At 36.2% G+C, this 18047-nt stretch overlaps 1 protein-coding gene across 6 annotated transcripts in view; it reads right to left on the bottom strand.

Annotated features, from left to right (window-relative positions):
• Positions 1 to 18047, bottom strand: part of Ppp4r4 (protein phosphatase 4 regulatory subunit 4) — a 75251-nt gene that overhangs the window by 36727 nt on the left and 20477 nt on the right. For 5 of the 6 annotated variants that reach the window (XR_016537599.1, XM_090344756.1, XM_090344755.1 and 2 more), the window contains 5 exons: positions 15136 to 15238; positions 4970 to 5117; positions 4416 to 4489; positions 2265 to 2371; positions 1226 to 1333 (listed from right to left, as the gene is read on the bottom strand). Coding sequence is in view for 5 of the 6 variants with exons in the window: in XM_090344756.1 (XP_090200882.1) it covers positions 1226 to 1333; positions 2265 to 2371; positions 4416 to 4489; positions 4970 to 5117; positions 15136 to 15238 (540 nt within the window). In the remaining variant the exon portion in view is untranslated. Of the gene's footprint in view, positions 1 to 1225; positions 1334 to 2264; positions 2372 to 4415; positions 4490 to 4969; positions 5118 to 7199; positions 8112 to 15135; positions 15239 to 18047 lie in introns of those variants that run through there. The other variant, XM_090344758.1, reaches the window with a different exon arrangement.

Genomic DNA, 18047 nt, shown 5'->3' with positions numbered 1-18047 from the left:
CTCCACACTGATCTAAAGAGCACCACTGAGGTTTAGAACAACCTACGGACAAAAGGAGGTTCTGAGATCAAAATAAGTCTAAAACTCTGATGCTTCCACTACTCTAATCCTGATTAGCAGGAGTGGAAAGAGAGGGCCGGGGTCTGGCTCAGGTTCCATTCCTCAATACCACATACACAGGACTGGCAAAAAAAAAAAAAGAAGAAGAGTGGAAACAGGGCAGTGAACAGCACTATGCTTTGTATTTATGCATTTGTGACATTTGAAGCTTCCCAGAGTCTTAAATACCAGCCCACTTTTAAAAAAATTAATAACAGTATAAAAGGACATTAAGTCCACGATCATAGTTTGTGAAATAAAGAACCAGATAAAACCAGAGTTACTTTGACTGAGAGTCTCCCATGTTTTCTTAAGCAATTTAGAGTCATAGGAAAAATGTCCTTAAATATCATATTTCTGGGACTGGGAACATAGCCTAGTGGTAGAATGTTTGCCTAGCATGCACAAAGCCCTGGGTTCAATTCCTTGGTACCACATACACAGAAAAAGCCAGAAGTGGTGCTATGGCTCAAGTGGTAGAGCACTAGCCTTGAGAAAGTCCAAGGACAATACCCAGGCCCCAAGTTCAAGCTCCATTACTAGCAAAAAAAAACTTACAATTTGATACGATGGTTTACAAAAAGTTGTCCTTAAATATCATACTTACAACTGGACATGAGGTATGGTTCACAGGTGAACAGACTGTCTGCCTATACCTCTCCTATCTCAACTCTACAAATCCAAAGAGCAAGAACAGCCACAGTGAGTGTGGAAGCCTGGAGTTGTACCAGGACACAGAAAGGATTCCAGGACGATAATGTCACCTGAAACACAATTACACAGCCAGCCAGAGAATGACCAGCCAAAAGAACTGGTGACTATATCCCAAACATGGTGTATACTGGATCATTTCCTTTCTTGGTTCTAAGCATTTGGTACAGTAACCAAATAACTGAGGTGAGAAGGAAAAGCATTAATATAAATTGAATCTTAATACCATGCTAAGTATATTGCCTTTTATCTCCTTGAATTTCCTTGAACCAAGAGGTTCTTATTACAAACATTTTGGAAGATGACATAAAAAATACCTTTCAATAGCAAGCTTTCATGGAAAAGTGGGCCAGGATATACTTGTCTGCCAACCAACAAATAATACTACGGCATAAGGAACTGAAAGTAAACTTACCCAATGCCTTGAGCTATGGTTTCTAATTGCCGACACATACAAGATCGAACTTCATATTCTACATCTTGACAGAGCGATTTTACCAGAGGAAGTATTTCTCTTTTAATACTGACGGAGGAAAGGAAAGAAACATTTTAACGTGTGAATGCTTTATATGACAACATTCCCAAGCAATTATACTCAAAATCTTAAATTACCTTACTAAAATAAGCTTTAAGGCTAGTTTATAGTGCATATGTTATTAAATTTGGATACTCTATCAGTTGCTTATACATTTTGTATATAACATGATCTTTAAAAATAATGGTTGAGCCAGTAATTCTAACTACTCAGGAGGCTAAAATCTGAGGATTGTGGTTTGAAGCCAGTCCCAGCAAGAAAATCTGTAAGACTCTTATCTCCAACTAATAACCAAAAAACTGTAGCTCAAATGGTGTTAGCAAAAAATCTCAGGGACAGTGCCCAAATCCTGAATTCTAGCTTCAGGACAGGCATACATACACATACACAAAAAGTTACTTTTATATTGGCAGTTAAATGTTAACACAAAAGGCTACAACAATAAAATACTTTAGCAACCATTAGCCAAAACATTCTTTAGCTTTTCTCTCAGACTTTAAGTATAGAACATACCATTGTTTCCTTTTGGTGTTTATTATTTGAGCAGAGAATAGCACATGAATTATAACAAGCTCCATAACGAGATTATTCAAAATAAAGTAGAAATTTTCTTTTTCTATCATGTTCACAAATATTAGAAGTCCTAAGATAATGCTATTTTTGCTCAAAGTAAACTAGGTATGGAATGGGAAAGAAAAAGATAGGAAGTAAAAAACAACCATATTTATACTGAAAACTCAAAAGATAGAGGAGAGGGGTCTCTTAATTATAGACTTCTTTCTGCCTGGGAATTCTATACAGTTAAACTAGCTAAACCCCCCATGTTATATGAAACAATACAAATTTAACTGTTAACCATATAACCATTATGCATGTTAACTTTAAGAAGACAAAAAATGCATCATCTATGGATACTCACGTATTGATATCAAATTTATTGGTAAGCTTTCCTAAGATTTTGCAACTAACTAAACGAGACTGGACAGTTTGGGAAAGCTGTGCCTTGGAGACAAGTGGATTCAAAATCTGAAGGGAAAAATTAAGAGAACAAATTTACAAAGTTTTATATGTTATCACTGATCGCAGCTTTCTTTTGCCAGTCCTGGGGCTTGAACTCGGGGCCTGGGCACTATCCTTGAGCTTTTTCAAGGCTATCACTCTACCACTTGAGCCACAGCACCACTTCCAGCTTTTTCTGTGTATGTGATACTGAGGAATCGAACCTGGGGCTTTGCATGCCAGGCAAGCACTCTACAACTAGGACAACTCATGTCCCTCAGCTGTTTTCTTCAAGGGAGCATTTTAATGTTCTAAATGATTTTAAAACTTCCTAACTGCAATCTGCAATACATAGCAGTTCATAACCTGGTGCATTGTTTCTTCTAGGCTAAAGACAATGATAAATTATAAATTAACAATTGGAAACTAGCACTAAAGAAAAGATAACAGTGAATTCTGCAGTGAGTTGAATACATACAAAGTATAACTGGAACATTTTAAACAGAAAAAAGCAAATTATTCACTACTTCAAACTTTACTTTTAATTATTTTAATATTGAACTTCATTTTAATACTTAAATGAATCGGACAGAAAATTGTCTTTAGGCAATTCTATCACTTGAAAACAATCATTCAAAGATGGCACTGGATTATGTATAATAGGCACTCAAAAAACCAGTGGCATAACAGACTGCACAGAGCTGTGAAGATCAATCTAGTTCTAGTCCTTAGCTTATCCAAGCAACCTTGTTATTTCTCGCCCCGCTTGTTATTTTTCATCTACTCAACGAGGATGCCAGAATATGGTTCTATAATTCCATGGATTCTCATACATGGGTCACATGTTTTATTTTATCTCAAGCAAAATGACTGAATGTATAAATGTAACTTAAAAATGAAAAGTCTGAAATATTAAAAAATCTTAAGATTCATGTTAAAACTAGCATTCTAAAGTTAAATAACATATTGCATACCAGTCTTCAAAACAAACAGATAAATTTCTACATTATGTCTAGCAGTTAAATATGCTAATTGCATAAGGGATGTTACAAGAAAGCCAAATCATTTCATTATTATATGAATTTGCTTTGCATTTTTCCTATTCTGTCATAAGGGACAGATACACTGCACAATGCTGAAAATTTAAAGGCAAAAATCAAATAGGGACTAATACCTAACAATAATACTTGCAAGTATAACAAAAGACTGAAAAATAATGAAAGGGGAGACATAAAGATGTATGATATTTATGCATGACATATATTGAAATTGTTTTGTATAACAACTTAAGATAAATGAAAAAAAGATAAATTAAAAACATATAAATAGAAGTTAAAGGATAGTATCAGATAATTCCAAAAGAATAGATCTGATATTAAAGTAATCCACTGAAAACACTCAACAGTACAATGTAAAAATTCTAATGAAAATGAAATTCTATTTGTGGCCCATCTAATCCTGACAAAAATCCCAGGAAACAACATTATCCTAAATCTTTAGTTATGAGTCTAAGAACCTTACTGTCCTCTAACACAGTAGTCACTTTTCTGGAAGCTACAGTTTAAAAAATTGTATGGAAAAAAGAAAAGCAAAAGTTCTATAGAGATGTTCCTTAAGGTTTTGTAAGAATAAAATTTAAGCCTGAAAGTAGCCTTCAATAATTAACAAGTAAAAAAAATAGTGTACAGCTACTATCAGATAAGAAGAGAAAAACAATGTCATAAACAGATTCAATATTATCACTGTTGTAGCAAACAGTAACCATATATAAAGAAAAATCTGAAAATAAATACATCAGGATTTGAAAAGCAAACAAGTGTAGAAATCATGACTTTCTTTCTTTCTGCTATTTAAAAAAAAGTTTTATTGTTCTTATAAAGGTGATTTATAGAGAGGGTTACAGTTTAATAAATCAGGTAATGAATATATTTCTTTTTGGTAGTCACTCCTTCCTTTTATTTCCTGTATAAGTCAAATTCCTTACATTTCCCATATTTTGCTTTCAGAATGGGAAATGAATGTATCCCTTTCTTACAAAAGTATTTATGAAAGGAAAGGACAGTAAATATACCTCATGCCATAGAGTTTCCTTGGGCAACACCTCTATCACAGATAGGAGAGTTTCCAGCCATGCATTGCTGACACCTAAGAAACACAGACACAACAGGCACATTAACTGTCTCTCGGCAAACACTATTTCCACTCATCCACTAGTAGGTGCAGCACCCTCAATGATGAAATGAGAGGAGCATTTTTATATAATTCTGAGTTTCTCTAATTTTCATCTTAGCCAACATTTAGAAAACTTGTACCTCGATGAGTTTGAAGGCGGTATGTTGACCCCAATGCATGCTGCTTTGCTGCATCATTTTATGTGAATATAAATGTAGAATTAAAAATGCAAGAAAAGTATACTTTAAATCAAAAGGTGAACTAAGGGGTCTTTAGGTTTACAGGACAATGGATTTTGTGAGCTTTGTAGAAAAACTGCCATGACTACTTTAAGTCATGGCTCAGCTCAGCCTGTAACCTGGCTTCAATGAGTTTTCATTAGAGACTGAAGAATGCAGAGCAATGACCACTTACAAGAAACCACCAACATATCCATAATTAGTCAGCCCTGACCTGTATCTCTGTGTTCCAGGTGCAGAAGAATGACTTGCAGGAAAGAGTGGGCATAGGTGTGGACTGGCACTGATTCTTCCTGCAAGATGGTCAGAAACGACACTGCAGCAGTTAACTGCATTTCCACGCTGGCAACATGCAGGACCTCCTGTACAATCAGAAAGAGTTTGCTGCTCGCAGAATGAGGTCAGGACATTCTTAAAACTCCCAGGATACAGAAACCAAACACAGTTGCATCCCACAAACTGCCACTATGACCTTTTTTTTGGGGGGGGGGGACGCCAGTCATGGGGACTAAACTCAGGGCCTGAGCACTGTCCTTGGATTTTTTCAAGGCTAGAACTCTACCACTTGAGCCACATCACCACTTCCAGCTTTTTTCTATGTACATGGTACCAAGGAATCAAACCCAGGTCTTCGTGCACACTAGACAAGCACTCTTACCACTAGGCCAAATTCCTGGCCCACTTATGACCTTTAAGGAGATGTAGTTCTTGTTATTTATTTAAAAGAACTGTATTCCCCTCTTCCTACTAGAGATTATATTAGGCCTCAGAAATCTTAAATGTTTAAGCACTTAGGAATAAATGAAAATTATAAACAATGTATAACCCTTCTAGTTTTTTATTGTTACTATGCAGATGTTCTCTCAATTACAATAATAATGGCAAAGCTCAAGACAATTGCATGTCTATACTTCTGCTCCAGAAATAAACACTGTATATGTTCTATTATAAGGAGGAAGAAACCAGAGGGTACAAATATAGCTCCCTTTCAAACAACTTATAAGGACACAAATCACCATGCTGAAAACCAAGTGTTTAAGTATATTTTTAAACAGTTATATTCATACCATCTCCATTCATCATCTAATGAATTATAAGACATGTCCAAATTTAAAGTCTACATTAGAAAAGTTTTAATACATAAAAAGTCAAAAAAATAATTTAATTATCAGAGAAGCTAGCAGGAGAGAGAGAGAGAGAGAGAGAGAAATACAAAGGCAGATAAAAAGCATTCTTGTTCAATTACGGAGATTTCCCTTGCCCATTTTATAAGTAATACAACAAAGTGACTAGAATATTATGATATTGATAGTCATAAAATTCCATTTCTATGCTCTCAGGAAAATTAAAATGTCTGTATTCTTTCCTTATATGTAAGATGTGTATTATATCACTGTCTTCATAAAGATTTAAGCCATTTAAACAGCTTTCATATAGCTTGCCAGCCTATTATCCATAATAAATATTTAATTAATGACCACTTTATATCCAATTATCTTTCGCTTTGCTCCTTTTAAATATCTTTTAGGAATCTCACCTTATACACATCTTCATTAGTCTCTCCTCTAAATCTGTTCCTCCCATGGTCTTCATCATCTCAGTAAGTAGTAAATTTCAATCTGCCCTTCCAGCCACTCAACCCCCAAACTTTAGGGTCATCCTTAGCTTCTACCATCCCTTCACTGGCCCTAATCAAACATCCAGAAACCTAAAGAAGTAACCTTCAACATGGATTTATCACCTCTACTTCTACTACTCCTTTCCTAGCCACAATCATCTATCCTGAACTCAGTAACCTTTACCTATTCTGATTCTAACACTTCCCCTCTAACAGGAAAAGAGATTCTCTTAAGATCAAAGTCAGATCATATCATTTTGCCGTTCAAAATTCTCCACTGGCTTTCCTTCTCACTAAAGTCAATGGCCTTTTAGTGACTTACAAGATGTGTTCTCGATTCCTAGACTTGTTTTCTACGTAGTAGCTGGCTCCATGAGCTCTCTCTAGTGGCTACATAAATACCATACTTTCAATGACTTACCCTACCCTATTTTAAACTAAAAGTACTCTCTATCTAGCCCAGCTTTTAACACACCACAGCAGTTCTCAACACACACACAGCAATTATTTGTTTAAGTCTATCAGAACATAAACTTGACCGGTTTGTCCTGTTCACTGCTGTATTACAGGCATGTCACAGGCATCTGGAAACTTCTCTTAGGTTATTCTTTCACCTAAAGCTATCTGCTCTTGACGCTTCCTCCCTACCTCCCATACCTCCTAAAAGGTGACATCAGAAGATTTTTGAAGTGAGTCCTAATGATGAGGGACTGGCAGTGATGAAAAGTAAAGCAAGTGAATCTCACAGACCAGCATGCTCCAACTTCTTTCTGTGGTCTCTACAAGGAGCTAGCCATTCCTTCCATGCTTTGCCCCAACATCTTACCATGAATTTATACCCCGTACCCAGACTCCTTCCTTCAGCCCAGTGCAGGACCACTGCCTGTCATCATATGGGAGACAACATATCTAGTTCTATAGCAAAAGGAACATCAGAGCAGTTAAGTACTTTGCCAAAGGCCAGTACACTATCAACTGTCAACCCTTCACCTTAACCTTTGCCCTTCAGGAACCAAACACTGCCTTCTTCCTCACCAACCCTTCATGTCCATTTATCATGATTAAGACATGACTTAAATCAGTCCTGATTCTTCATGGGGGACTGTGGGAGATCTGACAATGGATGTTGTTTTAGCAAGTATTTTTAAGGACTATGGTTAACTGTAGTGAAACTATAACATATATGGTCGACCAGTTTTTGTTTGGTTTGGTTCGATTCTGAGCTTTTGAATCATATGCACAAATGTTATTCTACACATTTTTTTCAACCAACAGTAAACTGATACATTCAAAAATTCATGGCTGAAAGAAAGAGAGTCTCTGAAACCCACCTTCCCATCTCCCTTGTTTTACTAGTTCCAGAACAAACCTTCGTTCCACACTAACAATTTGGAATTTGGAAAACACTTATTTTAAGAGATCTGATGTGGTCAGTATACATCAATTATAGGTTTCAGAAATCAAAGCTTTTATTTAGAAACAGAAAGGTTTTGGGGAAAAACATGTGTGTGTGCATATATATTAAACTGTGAAACCATAGTGTATATCCCAGTTCACATAAATCTGCTGTTTTCAGTTCCAAGAGCTGTGCTCTGCCCCCTACAATCAGTGGTGCTGAGTTTGAACACATGCAACAGAATGCAAAGAAGAACATGAAGAACTCTTCCACATCACTCTTCTTACTGTACAATGTATTCTTGACTCCCGCAGCATTTGCCCCAACTATTTTGTATTTAGTTTTCAAGAAATCCTGAGGTCTTATCAGGATTTGGATTTTTCTCTGGTTATGCTGACTTCAACATCTGGAACAGTCCACTGTTAAGAAACCAGCACAGACTAAGAAATCAGTCGATATCTAAACATATTTCTTGAAACACAATACAGTAAGCTTGATACTTACAAATAAGTGTTCTCTTCCATATAGCCACACTCTCTGGACAAACATATGTGAGGTCCATACTTTCTGGATAAATATATATGCATTTTCCTGGACCTTGGAAAGCACTGAAAAATAAATTCTTCTATTGCCTCAGTGCATGCCTATGGCAGTCACCATTCCTCTTACACACTACTATATGGTAGGCCTACCAGACTCAACTCCTCAGAAATGAGACTTTTCATCAATGAGATATACTTCCAGTTTGAGAAAACTATACCCATTCAATGTGGCTAAGATTACAATTCACTCTTCAGTATGACTAATGCATGAAAACCATTTGTAGACGGTGTAACAGCACAGACAGAAATCACTATCTCCAGTAAATCTGCCTTATACCTATGAAAAAGATGTTTCTCTTTACAACACAAAGTACAGAGAAGCATTATACAAGCTAGTGGCTATTCCAAACAATCGAAAACCTTGAGTTCACACATCCTAAACTAATCTACTGAAAAAAAACTAGAAAGCACATTTGGTGAATGGTGCTGGTAAAAGGTAAGGGAGTTCTAAAATCACAAAGTATGTTTGTGTATTTTAACATCACTAGTTATTTCTAAATAACTGAATTTAAACATTAAAATGTTGACGCACTAACATCTTCAAATATCTCTGAGGTATTAAGGAAAACAAACATGAAATTTTTCAGTAATTATCAATAAGAGTGACAGCTCTTCTGTTACAAAACTGTAAACTTCTAAGACTTCAAAATTGAATTAAAGATGGATAATTAGAAGATGTCAACTCCAAGACATCTTTAACAACTCACTGTGACACATCCTCTTCTCTGTCCCCGACTCTCACATTCCACACCAAAAGATAGGGAGAACTAGCTGTGAGCACAGAAAATCAAGTTGAGAAGGAAACACAATGTGATCAGTGAACAGGAATAATGAAGAAAATGTCTCACCCTTCTTGTGTCTGTATATACTGAAATGCCACAGTGAAATGCCTCTGAACAATCAACATACACTCAAGAAAACGAGTGACAAGATTAGGACTCTATCCAGGGCATGGGTACTAGCTAGAGCAGAAAGGGTAAAGAACAGTGCATATAGTCAAAATACTTTATAGACATGTGTAAAAATAAAACAGTGAGGCTTTTTAAGGGATTTGGGAAGGCAGGAAAGGAGATGAGGGAGAATGATAGAGGAAATGAGTCTCAACAAGGTACATTATGTACATGTAAGGTAGGGTTGGGAGCTTAACCTAGTGGTAGGATGCTTGTCTAGCATGCATGAAGCCCTAGGTGTCATTCCTCAGTACCACATACTCAGAAAAAGCCAAAGTGGTGCTGTGGCTCAAGTGGCAGAGCACTGCCTTGGGCAAAAGTGTCCAAGGATGGTGTCCAGGCCCTGAGTTCAAGCCCCAGGACTGGCAAAAAAATTGATTATACATATAAGGTTATGTCAAAATACAATTCATTGGTGCTAATAAAAACGTGGATTAAATCAGTATTTCAGTGATTACAAACGGTTCATGAGGAGGTACACAAAGGAGTATTTATAGAAGAACCCTTTCTATAAAGTAAATACCAGCACCAATGATCACTATTATATCATTCCTGCAAATGTGATATAATGACCCACTATGCAAAATCACAAGGTTACCAAAATAAATCAGTCACAATACGAGTTTTTGAAACTGTGTTTCTAACTGGATTACTCTGCTAAGTAATTTTTACATCCAATAAATTAGAATCATGAGTAACTTTATTATTTAGGATTAAAATGGAAAAGAGCAATTAAAAACTTGTGTACTTATCAAAGAATTATCTACTTGATGAAAGTAATAGCTATAGCCAACCATTTCAAGTGAGCCATACAAAGATGAGTTATGTAAATGTTTTCTGGGAAAAAATGTAAACTATTTCCAGGAGGTAAGACTAGCAATGCAAAGTCTGGTCTGGTCTAAACTCTCTTAAGTAGTCCAAGAAAAATCAAATTCTGAAATAAGGTAATTTTAATTTCTTTCACAGTTACCTGTAACACCAGTATGATACTACAGACCTGGAAATCAGTGAAAAATGGTTTTTTACCTTCAACTGATTTCTGCTGGTTGTGTACATCCAAACACTTAAGAAAAAGAAATAACCAAGTGCTTAGTGCACTCACTGGGCAAGGTGTGGGGACTTGGCAATCAACAAGCAGGACCAGAAGCAACCTATGTTCTAACACTGCTAATTCTGTTATTAAAGTTGTGAAAAGAGCTAAAACAAGGTAAAAGCACTGAAATTGATCTCTAGGGTATCCAGGCTTCTCTGACAGAAGTAGTCATGTGAAAAGAAAGAAATAGCTAAACAAAGGGTGGGGAAGGAGATAGGAAAGCAAGAAGCAGAGGAAACAGAGTGTCCCTAGAACTGGGCAGGAAAGACGTGCAGACAGAGAACTGAAAGACCAAGCAGGATGCCTGGAGTACAGGGAGAAGGTTTTCAAGATGCAGAGCTCCCATTATGCACAGCCTTAGCTGCATTAACCAAGAGAAGATGCAAATTGTCATTATAAATTCTGAGAGATCTTATGCTGACTATAAAGGTGAAAATGAACAATAAAGGTTCAGAAGGTAGAATGGAAGTAAGAAGAAGATGAGGATACCTGGGAATGTTATTACATTTACCTGACAACAGCTTAGACTAGAATGGAGGTTAGTGTGGTTAGAGAAATAGGTGGATTCAAAAATATTTAAGACAACAACAAAAAAAGATTACATAAGTGAATAGATATTAAAAGAACCCATGACATCAAGGGTGGCCCCCCAACTGTGGCTTGCGGCGCACGGCAGCATAGAATACTACAGCAAGCTTGAGAGTTGGGAAAGTAACCTATGAACTCAATTTTGTACTTGTTAACTCTGAGATCCCTTTGAGACATGTAAGTAGAGATGACAAACAGAAAATGACGCATGCAGTTCTAACTCTTTGGAAAGGTCTATAAGTAAGATTATGCAGATGACAGTTAAAGGCATACATGTAGATATTTTCCTACGGAGAAAATACAGACCAAAAAAGGGGATAACCACTATTACATACACAAATTTACAACATTATACTAACATTTCCTTTTTTTGGGGGGGGGGTAGGCTTGGGGCTTGAACTCGGAGCCTGAGCTCTATCTTTGTGCTTTTTCACTCAAGGCTAGTGCTCTACCACTTTGAGTCACAGAACCACTTCTGTTTTTCTGGTGATTAATCAGAGATAAAAATCACATGGACTAAAAAAAAAAAAAAAAAAAAATCACATGGACTTTTCCTGCCCAGACTGACTTCAAACCTCGATCCTCAGATCTGTCTCCTTGAGTAGCTCGGCTCATAAACATGAATCACCAGTGCACAGCTCAACCTTTCCTTTTTTAACCATTACTGTGTGTTATTTTTCTCTCATTTATTTCCTTTTTGATTCAAGTTCTTTCATTCAACTTTTGCCATCTTCTGTTAGCCTGAAAGTTATGTGCCCTTTTATTTTTCTTTCTATCAGTTACATAACAACAAAGACATGGTATCACTTTGTACTATCTCAAAACCACTGGATTCTCTCCTGTTTCTCCACTCAATTTTGTGTTTTGGTTTAGGTGATTTCTCTCTTCATGATCACTGATCCTTCCATAGGTGTCCAAAGTTTTCTAACACATTAAACAAATGTTTCATTTCTACTACCATTCTTTTTTCTAGAATTTCCATTTGACTGTTACAGAATAGGCTCTCTGTTGAAATGACCTATATACCTGTGCATTTCAACTCTTCCATCAGACATTTAACTTATTAATCTGCTATTTTAAATTACTTAACACTTCCTGTGTCCTCTAATATTAGATTTGTTTTGCTTTATATAAAACATATGTCTAGAAATATTTTATTGAATTCTAGATGTTCACTGAAGACAGATGTAACCTTATGCTTTGAAAAATACATGTATCCTTTGTATATAGCAAGCTGAATAAGTCTAACTCAGCAGTTTGGCTGGGTTTGAGTTTCTTTGTTGGTATGGTAATCTTTAGGGGAAAACAGGTTTTAAATTCTTCCACTAGTGGGCAACTGTTACTCTGTGCAGCCTAAAAAAAGGTCAGAGGATTTTCTTCAGTTCCTGATCTACTCATGGCTTCCAAAGAGAGGTCTTTCCACATTTATACCTTCCCTAATAGAATTCTGTTGCTCATTACTACATGCTAGGGCTAATGGTGGAAGTAAGGAATTCTTGGTTATCTTGATTCAACTTCACCTTAAATAATACCACTAAGCCTATGCCTTTTCCGGGGGTCTTTTATCCTGGGGAGAGGGAGGTCTTTAGCAAGGTTGTTTCTTCCTCTCGCCTACGGGCAACAGACTCAGCTTTGTATCTGTGCAGGTCTTGGGTCCAACATCACCATCTTCCTTTGCCTTCTTTTTATAGGGGTACGCCCGATGGCATTTAGTCCCACCCATATAATCCAGGACAATCTCCTTATCACTCGACCTTTAATTTAACCACATTCTGAAAAGAACCCTTGTTCAAAATAAGGTAGTATTTGTAATTTATAGGGACCAGAGCCTGTGGGAGTAGGACTGGGGAGAAAAAAAAATTATTCTGCCTATCTACCCACTTGAGTAATTTTCATTCAAGCAGCAGATAAATTATGACTGATACTTTTAAAAGATGTCTCTGGGTAGTTAGTTCCAAGAGGTAAAGCATAGCAGTAAGCCCAGTGTGCAGCTGCTGTAGTAACAAGACCAGATGACTAAGGTTTGAAAAGTAAAACTATACACTGGAAATCTACTGCAATCATGAACAGATAGTGAAAGTGAAGAGGGAAAATTCAGGAATCAGGCTTCCTCGTAAAGCCTGATTATAGCACTAGCTAGAGTGCTTTACTTATCAAGTTATTTAAGTTGTCTCCTTCTCTGGGAATGTCTGTTATAGAGCCACTGTCAGGATTCAGATAAAATAAGATATAAAATGGTTGACAGAACAGTGTCTGACACATGTAAAACCTCAATAAATATTTACCAGTTTTATTTCGTGTGCCTGGCACTGTACATTTTTCTCCATATAATTTTATGGCATATATTTTGAGTACTGGAAACAATGAAATGGATTTATTGATTTTTATTTTAATGTATAGAGGGGTTACAGTTATATTCAACAAATAGAAGGTGCATTATTTCTCACACAATGATATCTCTTCTCACGTTTTTGTCCCCATGTCCTTCCTCCCATCCCCTCATTTTTCCCCTCCTATTTCAAATAAACTCAAGTGGTAAAGCTTCACCCTGAGCCAGAAAGTGAAGTAAGAACATGAGGCTCTGAGGTCAGCCCCAGTACAAGTACAAGAAAGAAATACACATTGGAGATCCCTGAATGTCACAATTATCTTTCATTTTGATTTTGGTTTTACTCAACTTTGGACATTCAATATGCAAGACTTGAATTTAATATGCTTGATTATACTAACTCCACAGACAAAAAAACCTAGACACCTGTTCCTTTTTTTTTTTTTTTTTTTTTTTTTTTTTTGCCAGTCGTGGGGCTTAAACTCAGGGCCTGCACACTGTCCTTGGACTTTTCTCAAGGACAGAGCTCTACCACTTGAGCAACAGCACCATTTCTGGATTTTTTTTTTCTATGTATGTGGTACCAAGGAATCGAACCCAGGCCTTCAAGCATGCTAGGCAAGCACTCTACCACTAGGCCAAATTCCCATCCCCACGCCTGTTCCTTTCTACTATTGTTTATCTGACACTTCTGATGTCCATGCTAACAAACTTGGGTAAAAAGCTAATACTGTTGAAATTGAATGTGAAAATAACACTGGCCGATGCAGGCTCATCTTTGAAACTATGGCAAAATTCTGAGAAAAAAAAACAGCTGTAAGAGGCTTAATTCACTTGTGAACCACATGCAATGCCAAAATAAATATCATCACCACTGGAGCTAGTAAGAAATGAACACTGCCGGTACAGAAATGGAAACATCTCATAAAAATGTCATAGTTATGTCTAAGCTAAATCAAAACAGCTAAAAGCATATTATAGAAGCCCAAAAGTAAAAGTAAAACTCAAGGACATATTAGTAATTACAGTATTCAAACATGTGCAAATGATTAGAAATTGAGAAAATACATGACTACCAAATGGAAAGCCAATGCAAAGTTACTGAAATTAGCAAATACTATTACAATAGTACTTCTATTAATATGTAACCTCTCTTACCCTTATTAGTACATAAGCTCCTAGAGGACACAGAGACAGCTATCTGTGAGTTCTTAAGAAACAGGCAATGCATAAAAGTGCAAATTAATGATATGAATTATTAAACAGTCAACAGGATATATTCAATAATGTTAAGTACAATTATGTTAAGAGAGAATGTGATAATAGATAAAACACATTGAAAACAGGAAAACTAATTCTGAAAGAATTTAGGAAGCAATAAAATAAATATGAAACTAAAATTGTAGTGGGTATAATTAAACCTTTATTTGTGATTTTTCAAAAGTTACCACAGGACCTTTATAAAGAGGATCAGTTAAAGTATATTATCAGTAGAGTAGAAATACAGATGAATGGATTCCTAGAGATGTTAGTCAACAGAACATTGAGTAATATTCTCTGTATAATAATTCTTTTTAAGAATTATTAAGATGAGCTAATTTTAAAACATCTCTAAAGAAAATAATTACAGAAATCTTCACGGCAAAATTCCCTAAATGTTTGTCATAATTCAAGATGCATACAGTAACATTACTCCCAAAGCAATTATTAGGTACAAAAGATCAGCCATCAAAGCTCCAAATTTCCTCCAACAGTGGCAACCTACTACTAGAAAGAAATGGGAAACCATTTAATACCAACTTACTCTGACTTTTGGCAAGACTCTCCGAAGTGTCTCAGTGGGGTTCTGTCGCATCAAAACTGGAAGATTTGCGATCACACTTGTTCCTTGGATATCTTGACCAGCACTTACAAAGGAAATACAAATTTTAAATAGGTGACTATAGGAAGAATTCTTGGCTTATGATTATAACAAGAATGGGTTAATTTTAAAACAGCTTTTTATGACTTCCTGATACATTTCTGACGTATCACTGTGATCTGTCACTTTGATACACTTTAAAGATAAATGGTAAATTTTATTATGGTAAAATAATAAGTACTGCAACAACAGGGATAGTAATAAAATCAACTAAACAAATCATACAAGTCCTTTATTAGAACAGTGAAATTTTTTATTGTGCTAGGCTGGCTTCATGAGTTGCCAGAAATTTCGTAAAAATGTACTCAATACTCTTACAAGTCAGTAGGGCATTTATACAATGCCTCTTTGACATACATTCACTAAGGTGTTACCAAAATAAAATCTGTGTAGTCCGATGGCCTAAATACCTCAATAAAACACTTGAAAAAGTATCAATTCTTCTGAAAATCCATTTTTATAATGAAAAACCAAAAAATGTTTTTTAAATATAACCTAAGTAACTTAGATTTACCAAGTACTTAAAATGTGTATCAAAACAGATGCTACATAGAAATATCTACATATTCTTTTTTTAAAAAATAGTAAATCATCTTTAAGTAGTTGTACAAAGTGGCTTCAATTCAACCTATCAGTTTATGAGAAAAATGCATCTTGATCACAGTCACCCTTTCGGTCATTCTCCTCTCGTTTCCCCCAACCCCACCCACTCTTCCTCTTGTTACTGGGGAATACTATATGACTGTATCTTCCTACTCCATTTGATATTGAGATATAGACAGAAAGATAATCACATTTTTGATCCACTCATCAATTGCAGAACATCTGAACTATTTCGATAAAACTTGGGTAAGGTGAATAGTCCAGAAATAAACATATGTGTACATGTATCTTGACAGTGTTATACCTTGTAATTCTTTGAATAAATGCCTCAAGAGCGATTATCACTGGGTCATAACGTAGTTCTATGTTTAGTTCACATCAGTAATCATTTATAAGGATGAGGCAGCAGGATCACAAGTTCAAGACTAGCCTGGGCTAGCACTCTACCACTTGAGCCACAGGTTCTACTTCTGGTTCTTTTTGGTGCTTAACTAGATGGTGCTTAATTAGAGGGAAGGAAAGGGGAAGAGATGACTTCAATGTAAAATATTTTTAAAGTTTTAGAAAAAAAAACGAGAAAAATTGCTAGGCAAAGAATTCATTAATTTGTGTGTGTGTGTGTGTGTGTGTGTGTGTGTGTGTGTGTGTGTGTGTGTGTCATGGGGGCTTGAACTCTGGGCCTGGGCACTATCCCTAAGCTTGTCAGATCAAAGCTAGCACCGCACCACACCACTTCCAGTTTTCTGATGGCTAATTGGAGTTAACTTTCATGCCTGAACTGGCTTTGAACCACAATCCTCAGATCTCAGCCTCCTGAGTAGCTAGGATTACAGACATGAGCCGACAGTGCCCGAATGGAGTTCTTCAATGTTGATACAATCTATATATTAAGCCTTATCAAAGTGTCATAAATATCCTGGAAAAGAGTGAAAGAACAAGTCACAGTCTAAGAGAAAATACTTGCAAACTTCAAGTTTGAAAAAGGATTGGCATCTACACTACATAAAGTTTTCATTGAGAGTGTAGCTCAGTAATAAAGTGCTTGCTTAGAATGTGCAAAGCCTTGATTTCGATGAAGAAGCCCTTTACCCCAGTAAGCATGGGATAAAAACAGTAGTAAAACACTTAGTGTAACTAGGAAATAAGCAAGAGATGTAAAAAGATGGCTAGAAACTTTGGTGAGGATGCTATACAGACTGAAAATCAGCATAGTAAAAAGTGCTCAGTAAAATGATCTAATGAGCTACTGAGCTACTACAGCATCCTTTTCAGAATATCTACCAGTAATAATATGAAATGCCAAAAAATGGGAACACTCATCCACTGCTGGAGGGAAGAATGTAAACTAGTACAACACTCTGGAAAACACTTCAATAATAACACACACACACACACACACACTACTATATATATCCTCTAATCAGTGAAGGATTAAACATCCACAGCACAGCGTGCTCCTCAGCAGTAAAGAACAAACTAGTGATATGTGTACCAACCTGAATGCATCTGCAAAAAATTATGCTGAATTTTTAAAATGTCAACCAATAATCAGATGAATTCAAATCTAGACAAAATCAGGTATTTCACAATATCTTATTAAATTAAGAACTGAATATGTAATGTTGGTGGGGAAAGGAAGGAGCTGGAACTCAGATACTGTTGGTAGATGATAGTACAAACCACCTTGGAAACCTTTGACAATTTCTTAAAAGGCTACGCATACACCTACCAAATGACCCAGATATCCAGTCTCATTTACACAGGGAAAACAAAAGCATACGTTCGCCCAAACACCTGAATACAAATGTTCACTAGCAAGTAAATCCAATTATGATATGTGTATACAGTGGTATACCAGTAGCAATTTTTTTAATGAACCACTGATATACTCAAAAGCATGGACACATTTCAAAGCAAGTAGGATGAATGGAAGAAATCATATTACTTGGGAAATAAAACTCAGAAGGACCACAGTTTAAAGCCAGCCTCGAGAGGAGGCGAGGAGAAGGGGGAATTAGTGAACCTCTCAAGGTCAAAAAGTGGAATGTGGTGACATACACCTATAATCCATGAAGAACAGGTAGGAGGATCATGATTTGGAGCCAGACCCAGGAAAAACACAGCTCCCATCTGAAAAAATAACTTAGATAAAAAAGGGCAGAAGGCATGGCTCAAGAGTCAGACCTGTCCAA

The sequence above is a fragment of the Megascapheus bottae genome, chromosome 14 (genome assembly GCF_031878675.1).
Source record: "Megascapheus bottae isolate mThoBot1 chromosome 14, mThoBot2.hap1, whole genome shotgun sequence".
Taxonomy (NCBI): domain Eukaryota; kingdom Metazoa; phylum Chordata; class Mammalia; order Rodentia; family Geomyidae; genus Megascapheus; species Megascapheus bottae.
The sequence above is the reverse complement of the archived record's forward strand: the minus strand, read 5'-3'. Positions and strand labels throughout refer to the sequence as shown.